The following is a 22,141-nucleotide window of genomic DNA, read 5'->3' as shown; positions in this document are numbered from 1 at the left end:
GGTGGCTTCCTCATATCAATGTCATCCTACCTTACAAGGGTCCTGGATGTCCCTTGATGAGAAGTGGCCCTAGTCACCCACGGGGCCCTCTTCCTTAAACCCCACTTCCCTACACCCTCACTTTCACCATGACTGGGGACAGGTTGCTCTTTCAGTCTGCCAGCCCAGAAGGGGGCCTGTCCCTCTTAAAACCAAAATCAGAGCCCAGAGAGAACGCATTCTGTTTTCTATCACTTGCTTACAGAGTCCTCAACTCACCATACCAAGTTCCAACAAGTTTATGGATGTCAGACTTTCATAAGATAAGAGCATCTCATCTTAGTCAAACGATGATGAGGGATTTCAGGAAGTTCTCCCTCAGCTCAATCACAGATGATTCATGACAGGGCTGGTGGGCAGGCTGTGCTGTGTCTAGTGTCTTATAGATGTACATCAGCCTGGCCTGAAGAATTTCCCATTTGTTTTGATGCCAGAAAGTCAAACCATCCCACCCCACTCCCACCTGCCCTCTCCTCCCCTGCACACCCAAGCACCCATTGTCACTCTTTAAGAGCCAGCTCCTCTCTGGGATTGCAGATGCTTTTTCTCCTCCAGATAAGAAATGCTTCCAGGTAAATGCGCATGATTCAAGAGGGAGGCCGACAGTCCTAAATACCAGAAAAATGTCACAGGACATTGAAGAAGTAATGGACTAAGTCATAGTGGCTCAGATGAAAGGACGTTGGCTCAGAATTCTGTTACCTTTCATTTTGTGGTGAGCATTTCGTGTGTCTCTGTCTAATCTCCCTGCATGGCAGCTTTGCTCTCTGTGGGTCTCTGTCTGTGGCCAGCTGCATCCCCAGTGAAAACCCAACACCCTAGCGCTGAAGGAACCCTTCAGTAACCTTGTCCAGTGTGAGGGAAGGAGGGTAGGAGATGCAAATGAGGGAAACAGCAGCGGTGCCTTCGTTTTCCTTTTGGAATAGAAATGAGGAAAGACCCCTTTCTGATCATTGATGGTGACAAGAAGCACTTCCTTCTGTTTCCAGGGAACTTCACTCCGTTTCAGGATCATTTAAGAAAAGACAAAAACTGTTGATGTGAAGAGTTAGAAATCCAAAGTGTTAAATGTTCTCTTGTTATCAGATTTCATTACTATACAGTAGGTCACTATAGCACAGCTAGCTCGTGTGCTGGAGCTTAGTGATGTCCCATCCCAGAGAAAAAGCTGGGATCCACAACACTGATTCAGAGACCTCCATACAGTAGAAGCAAGAGCAGAGGGACTGTTTATTTATACACCACTGCCCTCTGTAAACAGGAAAGAATGATTTGATTACCTGCCAGCTGGCATTAAACAGTAAGACAAGTCTGGGCTCCTTATGGTCAAGTCCCCAGCAGAAGGATCTCTTCACCCCAGTGGCATTTCCTGGGGCAGATTATTATAGTAGGAATTTATCTCTGTGCGGAGGCTTTGGTCCATCTTTTCTTTTATGGAACTACTTAATTTTTCTCAAAAGAGCTTGGTTTTGAGAGCAAAAGGGAAATGGACAATGGCATCCTCTTTAATGACCATGTTTTTGTCAACAAGCAAGACTATTTCACATTGAATCCTAATTCCTTCTCTTAGGAACTGTCTCTCTGCATCTTGGCGAAAGTCCCATGGGCAGACCACATGGCCACTGGGGACTTCATTTTCTCCCTCTGGGGATCACAGAATGGGGGTGCCCGAGAAGGCCTCTGGAGGAATGGCGTTACAGCCTCCTCCTCTACTGCCCACAGACCTGCACACCCAGCATCCCAAAACTGAGTTACCCCAATCCTAAATATATCCCCCAAGTATGAAGAGATTTTTCTTTTTCACTCTCACTCGTCAATAATGCCCCCACTTGCATAGATGAAACCCAGTTTTCCTAATCCAGAAGTTAAGGTAAGATGAATTGATGCGGCCCTATTTCTCAAGTACGTGGTCAACCCAGAGCCATAAAAAGCCTATTTTGTGATGTCTCTTCCAGGAATTTCATGGGTCTCAAGTCCGGGCCTTGACCTCCCAATTCTGTAGAGAAAGCTAAAAATCATAGTTAAATTTGAGAAGGTGTCTAATTTTTTCCTATTTCTTTGAAACCAGTACTAACATTTTTGGTCACTTTTATGATAGTTGTTTTATTCACTTCAGTGCCCCCTTGTCTTTAAAGTCTCAAAACACATGTGGGAAATGCTAGCTTCTGATTACATTTGTAAAATTCCAACCTTGACCCCAAAGCTGTGATTGTTCAAGATGCCAGATACACAGAATTATTTACTAGGCTTCAGGAGAGCTGTCCAATCATATAAATCTGGATTCTTAAACAAATCCTCCTCTGGGAGGAAAGATCAAAATAATACTCGGATGATGCAATTACTCCAGTGAGCAAAGCCAGACTTCACGATGAAGAGAAATTATAAAGAAAGGCCACAAAATCTTCTGGAGTTCTTTGTCCACTGTTGGCTGATAGCTCTCAGGTTTCTTGTTTGTAATCAGACATTCCTTAACTGAGAGCTTATAAGAGACCAACAAAGTTTCAGTGCTTGTGTGACAACCCTGTGCTTGTCCTTGAAAGCACTCTCTCACAACAGCACCCGTGACCCGAGAGGACAGATGCTGGCAAGGACAAGAGAAAATGGACAGGCCTCTACCCCACGTTATCAGAGCAAGAGCTTGGTTCATCAATGGTTCTGGGGGATTTTAGCCCACAGGTGGTAGAGGTAGGAAACTGGAAGGAGGTTTAATGGGCTTTGTGCGTCCCTCTTGGGTTGGTGCCACTGGCCACTTACTCATTGACCCTTCATCCAAAGAGAGAAGGGGATTATTGTATCCAAGATCCTAACAAGAACATCTCTTCAGTGGTTTGTCAAACATCTAAAGAAGGTCACACGATCATAACCACCCTAACCATCACCTGCTATAATGACCCTTGTTTAATCTGGCCTGATGTGTATCAGCAGTACAACTGTTAGAGTCAGCAGGGGCTCCCGGAGAATAAGAATGAAAAGCCTCATGCCATGTTCTCCACAGCCTTTGACAGGGGGCCCCTGAGGCTTCTTGGGATTACCCTAAGAGAAACTTTTGGAAACTTATGTTGGTACAAGCGAGTTAAGGAAAGAGGTTTGCATGTTGGAGGCCACAGAAGTGCTAAAGGTATCTAAGCCCTCACAGACTCATGCCAAAGGCTCAGAGTCTGTATCATGAATAGCTGTATGCCACCACTATCTCTAGTTTCTTGCAGAGTGACAGGAATAGCGACAGAGCATAAGAAACATTTCTCCTGAAGAGAAAGATGAAGGAATTTGGTGAAGTCCTGAATCCACCACACGCAATGCAAACTCATGGACTTTGTACCTTCTTTTCTGAAAGTTACTGTTTGAAAATCGTGATGGATTCTTAAGTGACTACGTTCCAGGGCAAACGTACCAAGATTTTCAAACAATAGAAGCGTGAACAACAGTATGGACTCCTGCATATCGCTTTTATAAATAAATGGCATTGGACTTCAGAGACCCCAGCTATCCTTTCCATTTTTAATAGCCAGAGACAAGGAAGCTCTACTCTGTTCCCAGAAAACTTGGGGATTTGGTACTGGCTGGCCATTATCAGCTTTTGGACGCACAGTGTGGCTCAAGATCACTGGGTACGAAAGGACAGAGTGGCTTGTGGAGCTGGAATTTGAGGTATCGAATGCCCACTTTTGTCTTCTGAAACCCACAGCATCGGTTGCAACCTGAGTCTGCCTGTTGTTCCTGCTCCTTCCCTCCTTCCCCCCCACTCTGTGTCCCGGGAAATTAGTAAGCATTTTTTAAAGATATTAGAAACATATTGACTTTTAAAAGAGATCATTATTACTAAATTGTTCCTAAAAGTGAAATGGCAATAATAATAATAATAATAATAATAATAATAATAATAATAATGACAGAAATGGCATTAGAAGAGAGTTCTCTGAAGTCAGCCCTTAGGCTTGGGAAGATTAAGCCGACAGAGTAGAGGTAATCTGTACTCGTCACCACAGCCAGGATATCACCCTTAAGTTTGGAGATGAGCAAGGTTTTTCTTGTGAGAGAACTCCCTCAAAGAGGATGCTGCATGATGGTGTGGCCACCTGGATCCCGCTGATGGTGTTTCCCTTCCAACCCTGCGAGAGAAACTCCAGTGCTTCTGTAGCTGGGTTCAGTTATGACAGCAGTCTATGCTCATGACGCTCTGTGAAACTCCACAGATCTGAAAGCTAAGCACACCACCTGAGCCAGGAGGTCCCGCAGATGCTGTATGTGATGACATATTGTGGGAGGTGATGTCTGAGAAATTTTAGATCGCTTTGAAAATCTAGATGAATGAGCTTGACTAAAACAAGCGTGACAGATTGAACCGAGATTCAAGAAAGCCTTCACCTTCACCAGAGATGTTTCCCAGGCCGCGCTACCTGTGGGCTGGCCCTACTTTTCATTGCTCAGCCTTTCACAGCTTTATTTATTCACTCTTGCCTTAATAAGCCATTCTCCTCCACTTTCCTTTCTTGTATCTTGTGATCTCACGGACTCCGTGGCATCTGTAAGCATGAAGGGGAAGCATACAGGCCCAGTTAAAACCTCCTCTTCCCAATTTTCCACTTGGCTATGCAGCCTTCCGGAAGCATATCTCGTCTTGAAACAGAGACCGTATGGATACCTAAAGTCAAAACGTAGCCTCTCATCCACCAGTCTTTTGAGGCAAATATATATTGATGAACAGCAACGATGTCTATCCTTGCCAGAGGACTGAAAAAATAAAATTTATATTTTTTCATGAGGGGAGTAAGAATGTTCCAACAGTTTATAGAACCCCAGGGCTTCCAGATAAGGCCCCACCATGCAGTCCAGTCCTACTTCTGTGCTTTAGATTCGTGTGTGAAATCAAGCTGAGGGTGGAGGCCAGCCTGACAGCATCAGGCCCTTCAGGAGAGGGCCATTGGTCTGGCCACTGTGGGGGTGCACGTAGGGGAGCTGTCACGAGAGGGGTGGAAAGGAAGCTCCCCTAAGGGCTATGACTGCAGCCCAGGTGGGGAAGATGAAATGATACTACTGATTTATGCTGGGAACAAAGGGGGCACATACATGTACTGCGAGGTTTCTTTCAGAGCAATGTTTGACACCCATCCTCACAAGATACGCAAAACCTTAGATTGCCAAGTAAGCCGATGCTTGGATGCAACCCCTCCATTGGAAAACAAAGCCAACATCATTCTGTCTTTTAAGGTAATGAGCACTGAGAAGTGGTCAGGTTTTCTTTTCTTTTTCTTGTCTTTCACGGTGGCATCCGTCGACCTGCACCTTACATTCTGTGTAAGATGCACAAAGGAGAAATGCATCTTACTTGGGACACCAAGCATTCTGCATTCAACTCTATGTGGGCACATGTGTCCGTGGAAAATTCCAGAATGGCAAACAGATAATCTAGTGGTATATTTCACCAAAGACTCAACCCACTTCCCCAGCCCGTATCAAAGATGATTCCAGTTTTGCATAGCGATAAGTTCCAGCTCCCTGGGAGCCCCTCTGCCCAGACAGGGTGCCCTTGTTCTCATGCAGCTGCTTCCCTCAAAGGGAGGTTGGGTGCTGCTCCAGGTGGACAGAGGGCAAGTTCTAGTTTTCCATAAAGTGGAACAAACCTGACAGAGCAGGAGCATGGCCACTTTTGCAGCTCTCCATCCTCCTTTTTCTCCTGTTTTCCCCATCCCTATGTCTTCTTATATATGATCACAATTCCAAACTCCTGGATCGTAGACTGTATTGAAGTTCCTTTTGGCCCTTTCTGGAGAATGTGCTTGCTCTCCCTCCTCCTCTCTCATGTCATCTTGTCTTTGGTTTTATTTTCGCCACCATGGCGCGTCTGTCCCAAACGTGGGGTGCATCCCCTGTGTCTCCTTAGCACCCGGCATGGTTATGTGGCAGGCAGTATTGCACTTACTTGATCCTACCTTAAATGTCCTGTCTTTTATTTCCCAAGCGCACTATCTGGATAGGGTAGTTAAAGGTATGGTCTTCCTTCCTCTATTTTCCTATTGTCTTCGTGTGTGTGTTTGTGTATGAGCATAAAAGAAGAAATGTGTATATAAGAAGTGTATATACACCCCATAAAGCATGGTGTCGAGATGCTGCCACATCCCCAGCTTTGTCACAGCATCCACTACCCAGAGGGTGGGTTTTTGGTCACACGGTGGTTGATATACCTGGAGTGTCATCCTTCCCCTTAAAGCGCTCAGTCTGTTTGTGACATCACCATTGTGCTGTCCTCCTTCCCTCCCCATACACACATCCGCCACTCACTCTTTCTGCCCCATCTTACGTCACCCTACCCATCCCTTACACAGACCCTGGTCCATCAGAATTAAGATGCTGAGGACCAGGGTGGGTGGCCTGAGAAAAGAAGGGGCCCCAGAGCAAGCTAAGGAATCTTAACAACTACACGACATTGCTGTTGTCGTGTTGACTCATCCAACAGCTGCATGCGAAGCACCCACTGGTGCTAGTGCTACGTGTTAGGTACTGTGATAGGCTCTGGAGAATTGGGGAAACAGACCCCTGACCTCAGGGAGTGGATGGTCTGTTTGTTTGGGTTTTGTTTTTTTTTTTTTCCCTTTTCAGAGAAGCCCCAAGTTTGGTAAGTCTTATCTTTGAGGAGTGTTCCCTACAGGCAAAGTCATTCCATTTTAAACATCTTAATTAATTAGGTAGTGCCTAATTTTCCAAATAGGCCTTATTACTCTAAGAATGTGTCTGAGAAAGATTAGGTATGTGTGTACCTAAAAAAGGCTCCGAGCCCCCTGAAGAGAAATACCACGCCATATTCGTCTTGTTGTCCCGAAGTCGTGACACATCACCCGGCACAGAATACGTGCTCAGTGGCTAATGACAAATACTTCACTGTCAGACTGCCTGAGCCTGAACGCCAAGTCCAGCAGTTAACGAACTGGGTGACCTTGGGCAAGTTACTTAACCTCCCTGCACTTGAGAGTCCTTCTAAGATAAACTTGATAACAGGATCTACCCCCCTAGGGTGGGCATGGGGATTGAGCCAAATAATGAATGTAAAGTGCTTAGCACACGGGCAGGGATGATGCTCAGTAGATGTTAGCTATGCTATTTTATCATTATATTCTTATTCTCACCCTTAATTTGGAGGACTTCATTAGCCAGACTAATTTTTGAAGTTGTAAAGAAAACAGCTAAATTGGCTTATAATAAGAGATAGAAACTGCTATTTAAAAACTTATGGAAAGGGTTTGGGGGAAACATAAATGACTGAATACTTTCCAACTGGAACATCTTTGCCAAATACAGCCAAGGTGTTACTGGGGCCCATGAGATGCATGCCTGGTGTTGAGAAGCAGAGTCCCTTGCATTTTATGTGCTGGTCTTCAACAGAGAATACAATCATTCCAGCAAAAGAGAGTCATATCTGTGAGCTTCTTTGAAACAGGAATTTATTTCACACATAACCATTATCAGAGGAGTCCTCAGCATAGATTAAATTTCATAATGTTAACCATCTATTTGGTAGAACTTTCCCTACTATGTGAATTTTTTTTCATATCCATCTAGTCTTAAGCGAGCCCTTTGGGTTTTTGTAAGGGAGCAGATGTAACTACTCTCATTTTATTGGAAAAGGACATTGAAGTTGGGGAAGTTGAGAGGCCCACTCTGGGTCACATTTCTAGTAAGTGGCAGAGCCAGGACTTTGAATTTCCTGACCTGATCCATATTTCCAGCATTCTATCTTCTGTCACCTTTCACCAAAAATGTCCCATAGTTTCCAGGATTCTTCCTCCAAACCATGTTTTCCAAACTGGCAGCCTCTCCAGGAAGTGATGTATGTCCTCTCTGAAACCACCTGTTCCGATCTTTAGTTCAGAGAATATCATCAGACCTTTATTTGGATTAAGCCAATAAATCATAACTTGCTTTAAAGGACAGATGTTCTCTACCAAAATCTAGGTTTGAGCCAGGCCACCATCCTGCTGACTTTCTGGTACATTGGGTACCAATCCTGAAAAAACAAAAAAGAATTTAGAGACCCGTACAGCACAAACTCAGGACTTGTTAGAGTACCATGCAGTTCAGAGATAAGCTGGCTTTTGCTCTTTGTTTTCCAGTTGGGTTGGTAGAGACTAAAAATACAACATGCACTTAACGAATATGTTGAATCCTCCTAAGTGCCAGGAAATGTGGATACCATACAACAGAAATGCTTCCTACTCCTGTATTGCCAGCAGTCTGGCAGGGAAGACACTAATAAAACAAATAATTCCATTGATGTGTGATGAGGGTTATGACAGGTGAATTCCAGGGGCCAGTTATCAATGAGATCCCCCAATTTAGGAAGCACCTTGTAGACCAACATTGTGAACTTCAGCAGAGGCATAGGAGAAAGCCACTACAGGTTTTTAAAAGCAGGATAATGACGTGATTTGGAAGGATCCATCTGGCCATATTGAGGAAAAAGAATTGAGGGGGAATCTTTGGGGGCAAACAGAACAGACCAATTAGGAGACTATTGCCATCATCCAGGTGGGAGATGATGATGACCTTATCTAGGGAAGGGAAGTGACTGTGGGGACAAAAAAGGACAAGAGGACCAGAAAGAGAACCAGAAAGAAACGGGACGTTTTAATACATGATAGGGATATTACATAGCCCCTTTGCCACATAACTAAAAACTACCTTCAAGGATTCTGAAAGTCTTCTTGTCATACCTGATGCTAGCTTCAAGGGGGACTTCTTCATCGGCTTCAGCAGAAGGGCTGAAGATAAAGTGGTCCCTTGTCATTTAAAGGGCATCTTTTCTTTTGAAAAGCTTAGCCCTTCTCTAAACCTTAAAATTACATTATTTTGGCTCTAGCAAATGCCTGATGTGAGTCCTTCCAGAGGGGATTGTTAATGTCAGTTGGGTTCCCTGAATTATTGATGAGTTTCAGAGCTGGTGGAATTAATGAGCGTTAGTGGTGGGTAAGGAGGCATATTGCTTTAAGAAAGTCAGCATGTCACCCCCGAGGAGGCTTCCTCATGCTGGCTAATGGGGGTGTGATTACTCCAGAAGCAAATTGCTGACTGAGAGCAAACCTCATTTAACCCCCAGGTACTCAAAGTCCCTCTGAAACCCTGAGACTGATAGGACAGTGCAGACCCTGAGGGTAGAACTTGGTGCATTTGAAGAAACTAACTGTATTTAAAGCATTCCTGTGATTTCACGTGTAGAGCTGACCCTCCCCGAGAACACCTGCCCCTCCCAGGCAGTCTCCAAGCAGCACCGAACGTGTGCGCTGAGCATCGTGTGCTAAGAGGAGCTCACTAGAGCAGGGGTTCCCAAAGAGGGGTTTTTGGAATGGAATGGTTCACGTTATTATAAGTGGTTATGGGGGGAAATGTTCTGAGGTCAAACTGGAGAATGTTCTGAAAAATAAGCAAGTTTCTTTATTGTAAGACTTCTCAGAGCCTTTAATATATTAATATTCCGTGTGACTTTATAGAATAAGAACTAGGATAAAATAGCTTCCAAATTTGACCACAGAAGCTTGTTTTTGAGGACCTCATAGTACTAGCATTGTACAAAATTCACTTTGAGAAGTATCGTTTGAGATTACGAGACCCATTTTAAATCCTTCCTGGAACAAAGTAAGGTATAGGTAAATAGAATATAACATAATTGAGGGCAGAGGATGATACACTGAATCTCTCTATGCCCCAGAATTAACACACACCTGCCTGGCATCCAGTGGGTGCTGAGAAAAGTTTGTTTAAATTGAGAACAATATCATCAAAATTGAAGTTGCTTTGACCCTCTCTATTGGGTCAGCTGCACCAGAAGGACCTAACACGTCATCTCATCTGAACCTTCATTTTATAGATAAGAAAATTGAAGCCAAAAGAGGAAGAGTAACTTTCCAAAGATCCCACAAGTTAGGCAGCAGGTACCAGAACCTAGGTCTCCTGTCTTCCTCATTGATTCATTTCAACAAATACCCATCAAGTATGTGCTGTGTGCAAGGCAAGGGAATAGGTCCAAAGTTGCCTTATGGTGGTTATAGTCCAACGGAGGGAATAAGCATTAATTGCAAAATGAATAATTTACGTATACTTGGGACGCTGGCTTCCAGGGAGGACAGAGCACCAGGAAAGCATGAAGTGGTGGGCCTGCCAGGCTGGGACCCGTGGCCTTGAACCCATCTCACTGCCTCCCAGGGAGATGCATGTTGACTCCCATGACCACATTGCTGGCCTTGTCTCAACTCTCTTTGGCAAGATTCTTATTTATGAGGACCATAGCTCTTGACCCAAAACTGAGACAGTGGGGACTGGCAAAGGATTATTTCTGGTTTGTGAATTTCTTAGTGAAGTTATTACAATGTTAAAGCTAATCAATTCAATAATAATAATAATAGCAGCTCTCATTTATTGAATGCCTGCTTATGTTACCCATAACTGTGCCAAATAATTGACATACTTTATTTCGTTAATCTTCTCACCAACTCTTTGAATTAGGCCTTACCTCCATTTTACAGATGAGAATACTGAGGCCTAGAGAGTTAAATAATTTGCCAGTCATCACATGGGTAGTAAGTAAAAAGGTAGTATGAGGATTTGTACTGAAGTCTGCCCAGTCCCAAAGTCCACACCATGTCACAGCAAATGGTTTTAATTTAAAATTTAGGATCAAATGGTGTGAAATTGTAACTGCCTTAGAAAACCAGGATCCGAAAAAATAACAAAAAGTTATTTTAAAATAGTATGTGTGAAGTGTCTAGCAGAGCGGCTAGCCACGGTAGACCCTCAGCAGACAGCAACTGTCGTCGTATTACCATCCTGAAGCCTCTAAACCAGGCGTTGGCAAACTACAGCACACAGGCCAAATCTGGCCCATCACCTGTTTTCGTCAATAAAGTTCTATCAGAACACAGCCGTTCATTTATAAGTTATATCTGGCTGCTTTCCAGCTACAATAGCAGGTTTGATTAATTGCAACAGAGACCATGTGGCTCCCAAGCCTAAAATATTTATTATCTGAACCTTTACTGAAAAAGTTGTCTGACTCTGATCTAGACAAGTGCCTCAGGTTTCCGTGTTGCCTTTCTATGAGCCCTGTGTATGATTATGGGTACGACTTATGATACCGTGTGCCCTTTATTCAAAATAGAAGGTGAAAAAGGTCAGTAGAAGACTCAGATATTGTGTTCAAGCTGTATGTCAGACTCTGTGCTTCATGCATACACTATCTTATTTAATCCCATGAACAGCCCCATTTTGTAAGTAGGCTGAGGCTCAAAGAAATTAAATAAGGTGCTTGGGTCATAAAAGCCACTGAGTGACGGAACCAGACTGATAGGGCTTCCGGGTCCGTGCTCTCGCACAAGGGGTGTTCTTTGTATCTCACAGGAGGCTACATCTTGGAGCAAGAGAAAGCGGTCCACTACCATTCTTAACAATTGGACTCTACTTCCTCCAAGACTGATTTTGAATACAAATGAGGCTCAATTGAAAGGCAATCCCAGCAGGATGGATAAACATTTAAATGGGACTGACTGGGGAAAGAGGGAGTCTGCAATGGTTTTGGCCAGGAAAGGCGGCTGGTCAGATCAGGATGGCTGGGTAATCACCTGCATGCACAGCACTGCTCCTGCGCCTTTACGACTGCTTTCTCGATCACTTTTGGGGTGACCGTGCTGGTGGCTTCCCACCTTTCCCAACAGGCTTCTGCTGTGCAAAGACCACAGCACTGCTTCTAAATTTCTGGAAGGATCCTGCTAGGCTTGGAGTGCATGGTCAATAAATGTTCCTTCCTTTGAATGACAAACACCGTGGCCAGATGGATTGGTTGCTGTTTGAACATCTCAAATACAAAGGAACATGCTCCTTTCTTTTACTTTGCAATAAAAGGCAACTACCAAAGGTCCTTGAAACACTAAAGTTTTATATTCTAATTGATGGTTCACTCAGTGATTCCGTACCTTGGCCTACGTCTTTTACTGAACAGCTACATTCGCATTTGTCCCATTTAAGAATAATGGGCCAATTTTCAGTTACTCTCTGGCAAAATTCAGTCGGTAGCCATATTCGTAGCAGTCTGCTGCTCATAGTAATGAATTAAGTTTTATAGATGACTTTCGCGTCCATACCTTTCCCTGAGACCGAGCAGGGGTAGAGAGAAAACGCAGAAGGCATGCCAGCGAAAGCTGTTTTTTGATAGCTGCTCTGAGAAAGGAGCTAGCGGATGTTAAAATGAGGACTTGAATGAAAACCAAGTGGCAAAATAGAAGCTGAAGTGAACCGTGTAACTTAGCAGATTCTCAGGCATAGATTCCTGAGCCCCAAACTCAGAAGGGTTTCAAAAGGTGGTAATAAAAAACCTGTAAATCTACCTGACAAGTAATAATAACTCCCCACCTTATTTGTTGGGCAAAGCAGAACCGAGGCAGAGTCTAAACATTGCCTGACCCTTCTTGATGAAATCACCCGAGGTTCTCCCAGACAGATGGTCACTCCTGTATCAGGTTCCCACCATATTTTGTACATCTCCCCGAGGGCACGTAGCAGTGAAATATTTTGCTTATACAAATCTGTCTCCTTTGATAGGCTGCATGCTCCTCAAGAATAAGAACTAGGTCTTATTCATCTCTATACCTCCAGGGCTGGCCTAGAGAAGGTGCTTAATAAATGACAGACAGGCACACAGATGTACAGATGAACTACATTAGGGAAGGGCAGCTTGCCTGTACCTGCATTTGCAAACACAGACGGCCCTAGTTAGTCTGTCTTCATGGTAGTCTCCGGAGCTTTTATGCATGCCGAACCCTCTTCTTAGGGGCTATAGATAAGATGGGAAGCAAGAGACCTAAGGACCCTTCCTCAAAGCAAAGACAGCTTAGGAGAAAACAGGACAAAGTAAATGAGAAGCCTAGGGTCCAATACGATTGACCCAGTAACCAGTGCTGAAAAAAGCATAGCCCTTTTAGAATGAGACCCAGCAGTGCTGAGGGAACATGAGAAGTATACTGGCGGGGGGATGATCGCTTCATTCCAAACAGCCCCCCAGAAACAGGAAAGATACACAGGAGTGAACATGGAGCAAGGATCAGGCAAAAGTTTCCACCACTCACATTCTGACAGGCTCACATCCACTGACCCACCCTTGGGAATCCTGATCACTTTTGAAAGGGAGGATTTCAGATGCCGAAGGCGTGACTTTCAGACCTACCCCCAGCACTTTCCAACTTCCTAACCGTGCGGACCTAGCAAGTCCTTTCGCCTCTGCCTCTCAGTGGCCCTCTCAGCAAAGGGGCAGTTCCTAGCGATCCGTCTTCCCCGGGTGCCAGGGGCATCGATATGCTGAAGGATGTGAGAGCATTTTCCAAGCAGGCAGGAAGAGCGTGAGTGTGTGTGACTGCAGGTGGCTGCGGACGATCAGACCTCGATTCTGCGTGCTTTGCCTTGCAGAGGGTTGCCCTGGGTTGTGCAATGGCAACGGCAGATGTACCTTGGACCTCAACGGGTGGCACTGTGTCTGCCAGCTGGGCTGGAGAGGAGCGGGCTGTGACACATCCATGGAAACCGCCTGTGGTGACAGCAAAGACAACGATGGAGGTAAGGCTCCGGCACCCAGGGGCCCCATGCAGCTCCAGTGGGGGGTCAGGGTGAGGCCACAGGGTGGCGGGTGGGCATTATCGAGGCCACAGACCCCTGGCATACCAGCTGTCCAGTCAAGGAGGCCTGCAGGGCAGGCAGAAAACTGCACATGTGGTCTAAGGAATAAGTACGTATCTCCACTTGTCCCATCTTAATTAATTTAAATGAACTAATGTAAATAAAATTAATTGCCATCTGACAGCAAGTGCAGGGGAGAAGGCATATGGAAGAAAGAATTTTCTAGCAACTCAATAGTGGGATGATTTACCTGGCAAAGTCATGAAGTCCCCCTCACTGGAAATGGACAAGAAGAGGCCATCCAGTTTTGTGTTACAAAAAGTGGCAGAAAGGACGCCTCTCCAGGGGAGGGAGCTTGAGTTCCCTTCGGTTGACTCCCCTTCTCCCCTCATTCTGGTAATACCCTCACTGAGTCACTTTGCCCCACATCCTGTGTTCCCGTGGGTTTATAATAGAGCTGGTCTTAGTTAATAGGTTTTTTTTTTTTTTTCCCAAGTGCTACACAGTCAAGCCCCTAAAGAGGAGTGGCCTAGTCTTGTGGAACATTTCCTAGCTGAGACAGAAGAGACCAGGGTTCCAATCTCCATTTGTCTTTGACCTCTGTGTATCCCTAAGCAGGTTACTTGATTTCTCTGGGCCTCACACTCCCTATTTATAAAATAAGGCAGTTGGATCATGAGGACCATTCCAGTCCTTAAATTAGTCTAGAATTAGCCTTTGTCTTTCTGTTGTGTTACCTTGGATGAATATAACCACGATGTGCCCTACTTTCTCTCCTGGAAGATAGGTTGATTCTTCCTAATTCTCCTAATCTCAGGGGGTTAGTAGGAGAGATTAAAAACAGAGAAATGAAAAAAAAAAAAAAAAAAAAGGAAACAGTCGATGCTTTCTTTCTAACGATGACCTAACAGCTGGCCTAATCCAAATGTGTTTTTGCATTTATACTAAGGGACTTTCTAATGTACAGCACAGATTAGGAAATCAGCAGGCCAGAAACTTAGCATCCCAACCTCTGGGAATTTTCTACTTAGTGTGATTCTACAATCTCAGAGCACCATACAGATTAAAAGGCCATGTGGGGGTTTATTGTGATTATTCTGGTTCATTTGCTTTCAGTTGGCTACAGCAGTTTGGAAAGGGCTATTTCAGACCACTGGTCTTTGTCTGAACCAGTTTTCAGTCCATCTCCCTGCTGCCTGCATCCAGGAGGTGGTCAGGCCTATGTGCCAGTCAGGGCCTTGTGGAATAGTTGTCAACAAGGAGCTCATAGGATTGGGCCTTGGCAGATAAGCAGAGAGAGCAGGTTCAAGTTCTCCTCTTGAGAACTTGCAGGGTCAAAATGTCCCTTAATCAATCTGAAACTTAGGGAGTCCATTAATTCCTGTGTTCCATAAATATCCAGAGTTCCTCTTGTGGGGCCAGGTCCCAGGCCAGGCACAGAGATGACAGAGTCCTGTCCCTGTGCTCCAGGAATTCAGATGGGGGAGAAAAGTCCAAGGTGAAGTGCTAGTGGACAGTGGGATACTGTTACAGAGTCCTCTATTGGTCGGTGTAGGAGCAGAGAAACATTCACCTGGAAGGTGTTTCCTGGAAAGGAAGGGGCTTTCTGTTCAGAGAAATCGTCCTGGGCAAAGGCAGAGCAAAGCACTGAAGGGCACCAAGCATCCTTGTCTTCAGGCAAGAAGAAGTGCGATAATATTTGCTCTTCATAGGAAAGAGATGTCAGCCTAAATTATCTGCATCACTCCCCAGCCTTCTCCTTTACTTTGCCTGTAGACACAATTCCAATGGCCAACAATAACTTCACGTAGTTAGAAGAGAAGGCGACAGGAGCTGCACCATGAAGTCATTCCCCTGTCAGGAATGCAGGGTCTTGGCCAAAGCCCTCAAACAGCTGTTGAGCATCTGGGCAGCAAAGGAACCGTGTGTCCTTGACAAATGTGGGGAGAGGGCACACATACAAGAATAGGTTATAAAACAAGGTTCGTCTGTTGCCTCACATGAAGCACAACCCTTGTGTATCCTGTTTACCATCCTTCAGCCTGCCCTCCCAGGGCTAAAACTCGCCAGTGTTTGCATGGGGCAGGGACACACGAGAGCCCAAAGCCCCACAGCTTCGGTGGGAGAAAGAGCTTCCCATCATAGGAAACAGGGTTGATCCAGACCCCAGAGGAATGCAGCCTCCTCCAGGCGCTCTGAGGGATAAACCAGCAGGGACTAGAAAAGAACAACCAGAAAATCCTCAAGTACAGGGATTAGACCTCTTGCATTTATGGAGCATGTTACAGACTGGGACGAGCTTTTACATACCTCTTAACAAAGCCATATGGTAGCATCGTAACCTGAGCTCATTCACGTACTCAACCAACATTAAATGAATGTCTACTATGCATCAGGCCCTGTCCTGCATCCTGGAGTTTCAGAGACAAATAAGACATGGTCCCTGCCCTTATGAAGTTCATGGTCTGGAGGGAGAGATAAGCAGCCTGCAATTGCATTGCAATAAGATAATTGCTGTGGTGAAGGAGTATCCAGTCTTTCAACTGATATTATCACTTGCCTGAGCACCCTACTGGGAACTGTGATATGCTTCCTGTCCTGTGAGGCCTCCAGTCTAGCCAGGAAGACATTCATGGGTCATCATGGTTGGGAAGACAGCTAGCCTGGGAGACCAGATTGTTAAGCAAGCTTGGTTTTGTGTTCTCAACTGTAAAATGAGGAAATGTCTTACCCAGGGTCCTTTCAGCTTGGTGGGTTCTCCACCCATTGGGGGAGCTAAGGAGATGGTGCATGAGGTCCCTGCTTTGCAGGGCAGCACAGAGGAAACAGCCATGGGGAGTAGACTGTCCCCTAGTACTGGAGGGGGCAAGTCTATCCTCGCTGGCCTATTACCCTCAGTCTTGGCCAAACGGGAGCAGTTTTGGTGGAGGGAGGAATGGGGCAGGCTATACAAGGCATCACAGAGTGAGCCATATTTAGCACTGGGCTGTTTTCAGTTCTGTCAAGCACACATTTGCTGGGCTCCTACTGTCTCCAAGACACCATGCTCCTTTCTGAGGGGATAGAAAGAACCAGTGATCGTGGCCCAGTCTTTCTCCCTTAGGAAGCCCACAGTCATTTGGAAGAAATTGCTATCCTAACAACCCAATCTAGTGGAGACAGAATGGAATACGTGCCTTTCAGCCACGATGTGGAACGCAGCATAATTCCAGATAAATAAGGCAGGGTGGCAGGGAAAGCGTTAGAGTCTAGCTGAGTGTTGTTCTCGGCTGATGTGACACGGGGGCTCGGAGAAGGAAATGGCAGAGTTTAATGTCGAGGAACAGGACTGGAAGAGACACTGCAGCCCCCTCCTCCTCATCCCTGCGTGTTGCAGGCAGGGAAACCGGAGCCCAAAGAGGGGGTGTTCCATCACACAGGAAGTGAGTAACATGGCCTGCACTAGGGCCCAAGACTCTTGGGCCATTCCACGTGGCCTCGTAACCCTACAGTACTTCTGCCTTCTAGCAATTCATCCTCTTCCTAGAAATGCAGGAATTTAAATAGGCTACTACAGTTCCCAAAGCCGACAAGGGGCTGAGAATGATAATCTGGATGCCAGTTTACAGTTTGCAGAGCAATTATGCATCCACCCAGTAACTCTCGAGGTATGTGGTGTTATTATCCCCTTACTATTTCTGTATAATGAGGAAACTGGGGCTTAGTGAGGGGAAGTATTTGCCCGAGTCACACGGCTGATGGGTGGCAGAAACTGTCATAGTCTGGGAGGTCTGGCCACGCTATCTCTTGAGTGTGCCCAGACTTCAGACTCGTGGTTCCATGGTAAACCCAACTGCAGCTCTTCAAGTTATCTGAGAACTTCTGGTTTCTCTTCTTTCCCAATTTGCTAGGCTTAAGGCAGTCCTTTCTAAATTAAACTTGAATTTCAAGCTTCATGAAGAACGCTGTTGAGGTATTTTTAAACTATGAGACAAAAAAAAAAAAAAAAGTTCACAGTATGGTTGAGCTGGGCTTAGCGTTATTAGGTTATTTTTGTTTTCATGTGTGGTCATGGTGTATAAAACCAGAAAACAGATCCTGAATGTGACACAGTGACTCCCAGTGCACTGATCCTCTGTTGGGGCTACCTTCACCCTTAACCTGCCTGCAAGATGTCACCAGAACACTGGTTGGTAAGATGGCCGAGCAAAGCCAGCAGGCAGAGGCCCAGGCCTAACACTCACTGGGAACTCCTCTGTGTGCCCCACCTAACAAGAGGTGCCTTCTTCATATAGTACCAGCTATGAAACCCTTCAGGAAGTGCTGTCGCATGCATCCTCGCGTCCCTCTCGTAGTGACCCTCTGATGGTTGGCGGCGGGGGGGGGGGGGGGGGGGCGGTTGCTCATTTCATGTCCATTTCAGGGATGGTGAACTGTGGCCCTAAGGTGCGAAGTGACTGTAAAATGAGAGTAGTAATTAATGCCTGCCTTACAGGGTCACTGTGAGGATTGTAAATGTTGTATTCAAAGTGCCTGAAAGGCAGGGGCACCTGGGTGGCTCACTTGGTTGAGCATCAGACTCTTGATTTCGGCTCAGGTTGTGATCTCAAGGTCATGAGATGGAGAGCCCCTTGTAGGGCTCTGTGCTCAGTTGGAAGCCTGCTTGAGATTCTCTCTCCCTTTCCCTGTGCCCCTCCCTTACTACCATGCACGAGAGCGCACAAACTCCCTCCCTCTCTCTCTTTCTCTCCCTCTCTCTCCTTCTCAAAAAAAAAAAAAATCCCTGGGGCGCCTGGGTGGCGCAGTCGGTTAAGCGTCCGACTTCAGCCAGGTCACGATCTCGCGGTCCGTGAGTTCGAGCCCCGCGTCGGGCTCTGGGCTGATGGCTCAGAGCCTGGAGCCTGTTTCCGATTCTGTGTCTCCCTCTCTCTCTGCCCCTCCCCCGTTCATGCTCTGTCTCTCTCTGTCCCAAAAATAATTAAACGTTGAAAAAAAAAATTAAAAAAAAAAAAAAAAAAAAAAATCCCGAAGTGCCTGAGAGGCAACACAGCACAGTGATTAAAAGTGCAGGATTGGGGGCGCCTGGGTGGCTCAGTCGGTTAAGCGGCTGACTTTGGCTCAGGTCATGATCTCACGGTCCATGAGTTCGAGCCCCGCGTCGGGCTCTGTGCTGACAGCTCAGAGCCTGGAGCCTGCTTCAGATTCTGTGTCTCCCTCTCTCTCTGACCCTCCCCTGTTCATGCTCTGTCTCTCTCTATCTCAAAAATAAATAAACATTTAAAAAAAAAAGTGCAGGATTGGGGCGGGGTGGGGGAGGGGGGAGGCAGGCACCTGGGTGGCTCAGTGGTTATGAGTCTGACTCTTGGTTATGATGTCACCGTCGTGAGTTCGAGCCCCACATCAGGCTCCATCCATGCTGTCAGTGTAGAGCCTGCTTGGGATTCTCTCTCTCCCTCTGTGCCCCTTCCCCACTCGATCTGTCTCTCAAACAAATAAACTTTAAAAAGAATTTTTTTAAAAAGTGCAGGATCTGTGCCCAGATGTTCTGGATTCAAACCCCGGCATGCTTGCTGCATTGCCCCTGTGTGGGCTCCTCAACCTCTCTAAGCCTCAGTCCCTCACCTGCAAATATCACTTCTCATTCTCCTGTGCCTTTCCATCTGTAAGCACAGAAGCATGATATTTATTATAAAATAAATATATAGCCATCTATAAATAATTATTTTTAAAAATTGAAATGATGCTGTCTATGAAATTTTACACTCTACTTATTTTACTTACAATTATAATGATTCTCCATATAATAATGTATTTCGAACCTTTTTCATCTGTTGATTAAAATGTGTATTCCAAACTGTCACATGCTCATTGCTAGAAAGAAAATAATTCAAGTGTTCAAAAAGGAAAGTACTGGCCATAATATAGGGAGCATCCCCTCCGTGCCAGGCACTGTACTGGATGCTCTGTGGACGTGATGTCTAGCCCTTCACAACAAACCTGCAAGACAGACATTTCCATGCAGGGAAACTGAGGCTCAGTGAGCTGAAGCTATTTGCCCAGTGTCACACAGTGACAGCAGGAGAGCTAGGTTTAGAATGGAATGGGTGTTTAAAAAAGAAGAAGCCAGAATATTTTATATTCTGGATTTTATCCACTGGATTCTAAAACAACCAGACCCTTTGGATGAAGGATTTGTAAGCAGCTTCAAGGTGTGATAAGCCCTTCAGGTACTGTTCGGCCCCATGAAAAACGATCATGGATTGCAATACGGATCACTGATAGATGCCACCTGGAAGGAGAAGTTTCAGGAAAACAGAGAACAAAGCTCTCTGCCCTCCTTCCTCCTCCCCATTTCCCATTGCTAGAACGGAGAGCTCACATAAGGCCATAGAATTTGGAAACCCTTCAGACTATCTCTAAACCACATTTCTTGTGATAAGAGACAAGAGAGAAATTGACCTTTAAAAATCTTGTGTTCCAAGGGGCAGATAGAGATTTTGCAAGCCTTTTCAAAGAAGGCACAGAATTTATTATAGCAAATGACAAAACCTTCTTCCCGATGTGTACAGAGAGGGAGGCATATTCCACCCCCCACGCCCAGGGCCTCCCTGGAAGCCACTGTGCGGCCAGACTACAGACAACTGCGAGATGAGGCTGGCTGCTGGGTTGTGGAGCTGGGGCAGGAGTTAAGGGTCCATGAGTGTAAGGAACGTGCAAACAACTGTGATGCAAAGAGTTTGCTAGTTCGTGGATTTCCCAGACCCACTCTCAGCTCTGTTCTCCTTTTGGCTTGTTCACGTCCACCCCTCTAGTCCTAGTTTAAGCATTCTGTCTTCCAGGAAATATGCCAGCCCTCAGCCCAAGCTGGGTTCCCACCTCCAGGCTTCCCTAGCCCCATCTCGACCTTCTTTCCCAGTGCTCTTTGGTCCCTGGCTGACCCAGAACACCGACTCCTGCAAAGGCATGACCGTTTTCTCCCTGTTTGTCCAGTGCCTAGTGCAGGGCCTGCCCCCATGCCTCCTTTCTAAGGAGAGGAATGAAATCCTACTGGGGGGACTGGCTTCCACCACACCCACGGCCCTCAGTGGGCCTGCCAACGTGATTGAGCTGTTTGATTCGGAGTCCTCATATAATCATTCATTCGTTTGTTCATTCATTCAACAAATGTGATGCTCACTGTGTGCAAGGCTCTGTGCTATGCATTTGGGATAGAGAAATAAACAAGTCAGTTCCTGCCCTCTGTGGAAGGACCAGAATGTCTAAAGCATTGATAAAGATGTAGACTATAGGATAGTGCCGAACAGCTGGATTTGGAGAAAGATAAGAAACCCAATTCCCAACTCTGCCACACCTCACCAGCACTAGGACATTGAGTAACTCATTTAACCTGAGCCCCACGGTCCTCCCTGGTAAAGATAAGAAGGCTAGCTGAGTCACCAACTTCAAAAGGACCCTCAGGCACACCTTTCACTTTCTGTGGAAGTTTCTGTAGGCCAGCCATCAGGGGAGATGGGCCTGCTGCATAGAAAGGCCAGGAGGTGGCTGTCCTGCAGGTTAGACCCCAGAGGCTGCCCTGTCTACCCTCTGTCTAACCGAGGAGGACACTGACATCAGATGGGGGGATGAGTCACCCAAGGGCCCACCACTCACTGGCAGCAGTTAAGATCACAAAATGAGCAGAAAGCCGCTGCCACTCAGGATGGTGACTGATGGCAGAGGACCTCACCCAGCCCTGGGCTGCGGCACATGTCTGCAGCGGAGACTCCAGGGACCAGCCACAGGCGTGGGGAGGACACTAGAACCTCAGTGAATGGCTCACTTACTCTTTACAACCCAGGAAACCTTCAGCAATCCTGAGGGACTGATACAGCTTATTATCCTGGTTCCATATGAATAAACGACATTTCAGACATAGGAAGGGAAGTGCCAAAGGTCTCACCCCCAGAAAGTGACAGAGCCAGGGAAGGAACTGGCTCTTTGGGCTTCTGGACTGGTTTATTTTTTTCTCTCATGTTGCCTACTCCCCAGTTCTCAAGGTCACTTGACACCCACCAGCAGGGCACGCACTGAGGAGGGGGCTAGAGGAAACAGCGTAGCACTCATCCTCAAGTGGGTAGCACTTAGATGGAAATATTGACAAAAGGCAGTGAGCGCTCAGTGGACCATGCAGCATTTTAGCCCTGGAGGGCTTCAAGTTCAAGGTCACATGTACTTGAACTGCTTTGGGATGTTCATTTAGTACGCCCAGAGACCTGCATTTTTTTTCCCCCTGGTTTTTTCCTCCCTCCCTCCCTCCCTCTTTTATATCTTTCTTTTTAATCTCTAGTCTGACTTTTTTCTGGATACTTCCTTCCCTCTTTCCTTTGCCCTCTAGTCCCTCCGGAGGCATTGCTGCCCTCCAACCTCCAGGAGCCCGAGTGGCGTCTAACATTTCCCTCTGCCCCCTTTACTTTCACCATGTACGCGGAGAGAGGAG

The 22,141-nt window shown here is 46.1% G+C and overlaps 1 protein-coding gene across 15 annotated transcripts in view; it reads left to right on the top strand.

The window, feature by feature from the left end:
• TENM4 (teneurin transmembrane protein 4) overlaps positions 1–22,141 on the top strand; it is a 2,941,751-nt gene that overhangs the window by 2,818,800 nt on the left and 100,810 nt on the right. For 11 of the 15 annotated variants that reach the window (XM_086678435.1, XM_086678426.1, XM_086678434.1 and 8 more), the window contains 2 exons: positions 5,999–6,025; positions 13,480–13,626. In XM_086678435.1, coding sequence (XP_086534561.1) covers positions 5,999–6,025; positions 13,480–13,626 — 174 coding nt within the window. The remainder of the gene's footprint in view (positions 1–5,998; positions 6,026–13,479; positions 13,627–22,141) is intronic. The other 4 variants (XM_086678431.1, XM_086678437.1, XM_086678432.1 and 1 more) reach the window with 1 other exon arrangement.

This window comes from Puma concolor, chromosome D1 (assembly GCF_028749965.1).
Source record: "Puma concolor isolate L17-30 chromosome D1, mPumCon1.1.hap2, whole genome shotgun sequence".
In the NCBI taxonomy this organism is placed as follows: domain Eukaryota; kingdom Metazoa; phylum Chordata; class Mammalia; order Carnivora; family Felidae; genus Puma; species Puma concolor.
This window is presented reverse-complemented; position numbering and strand designations above follow the sequence as displayed.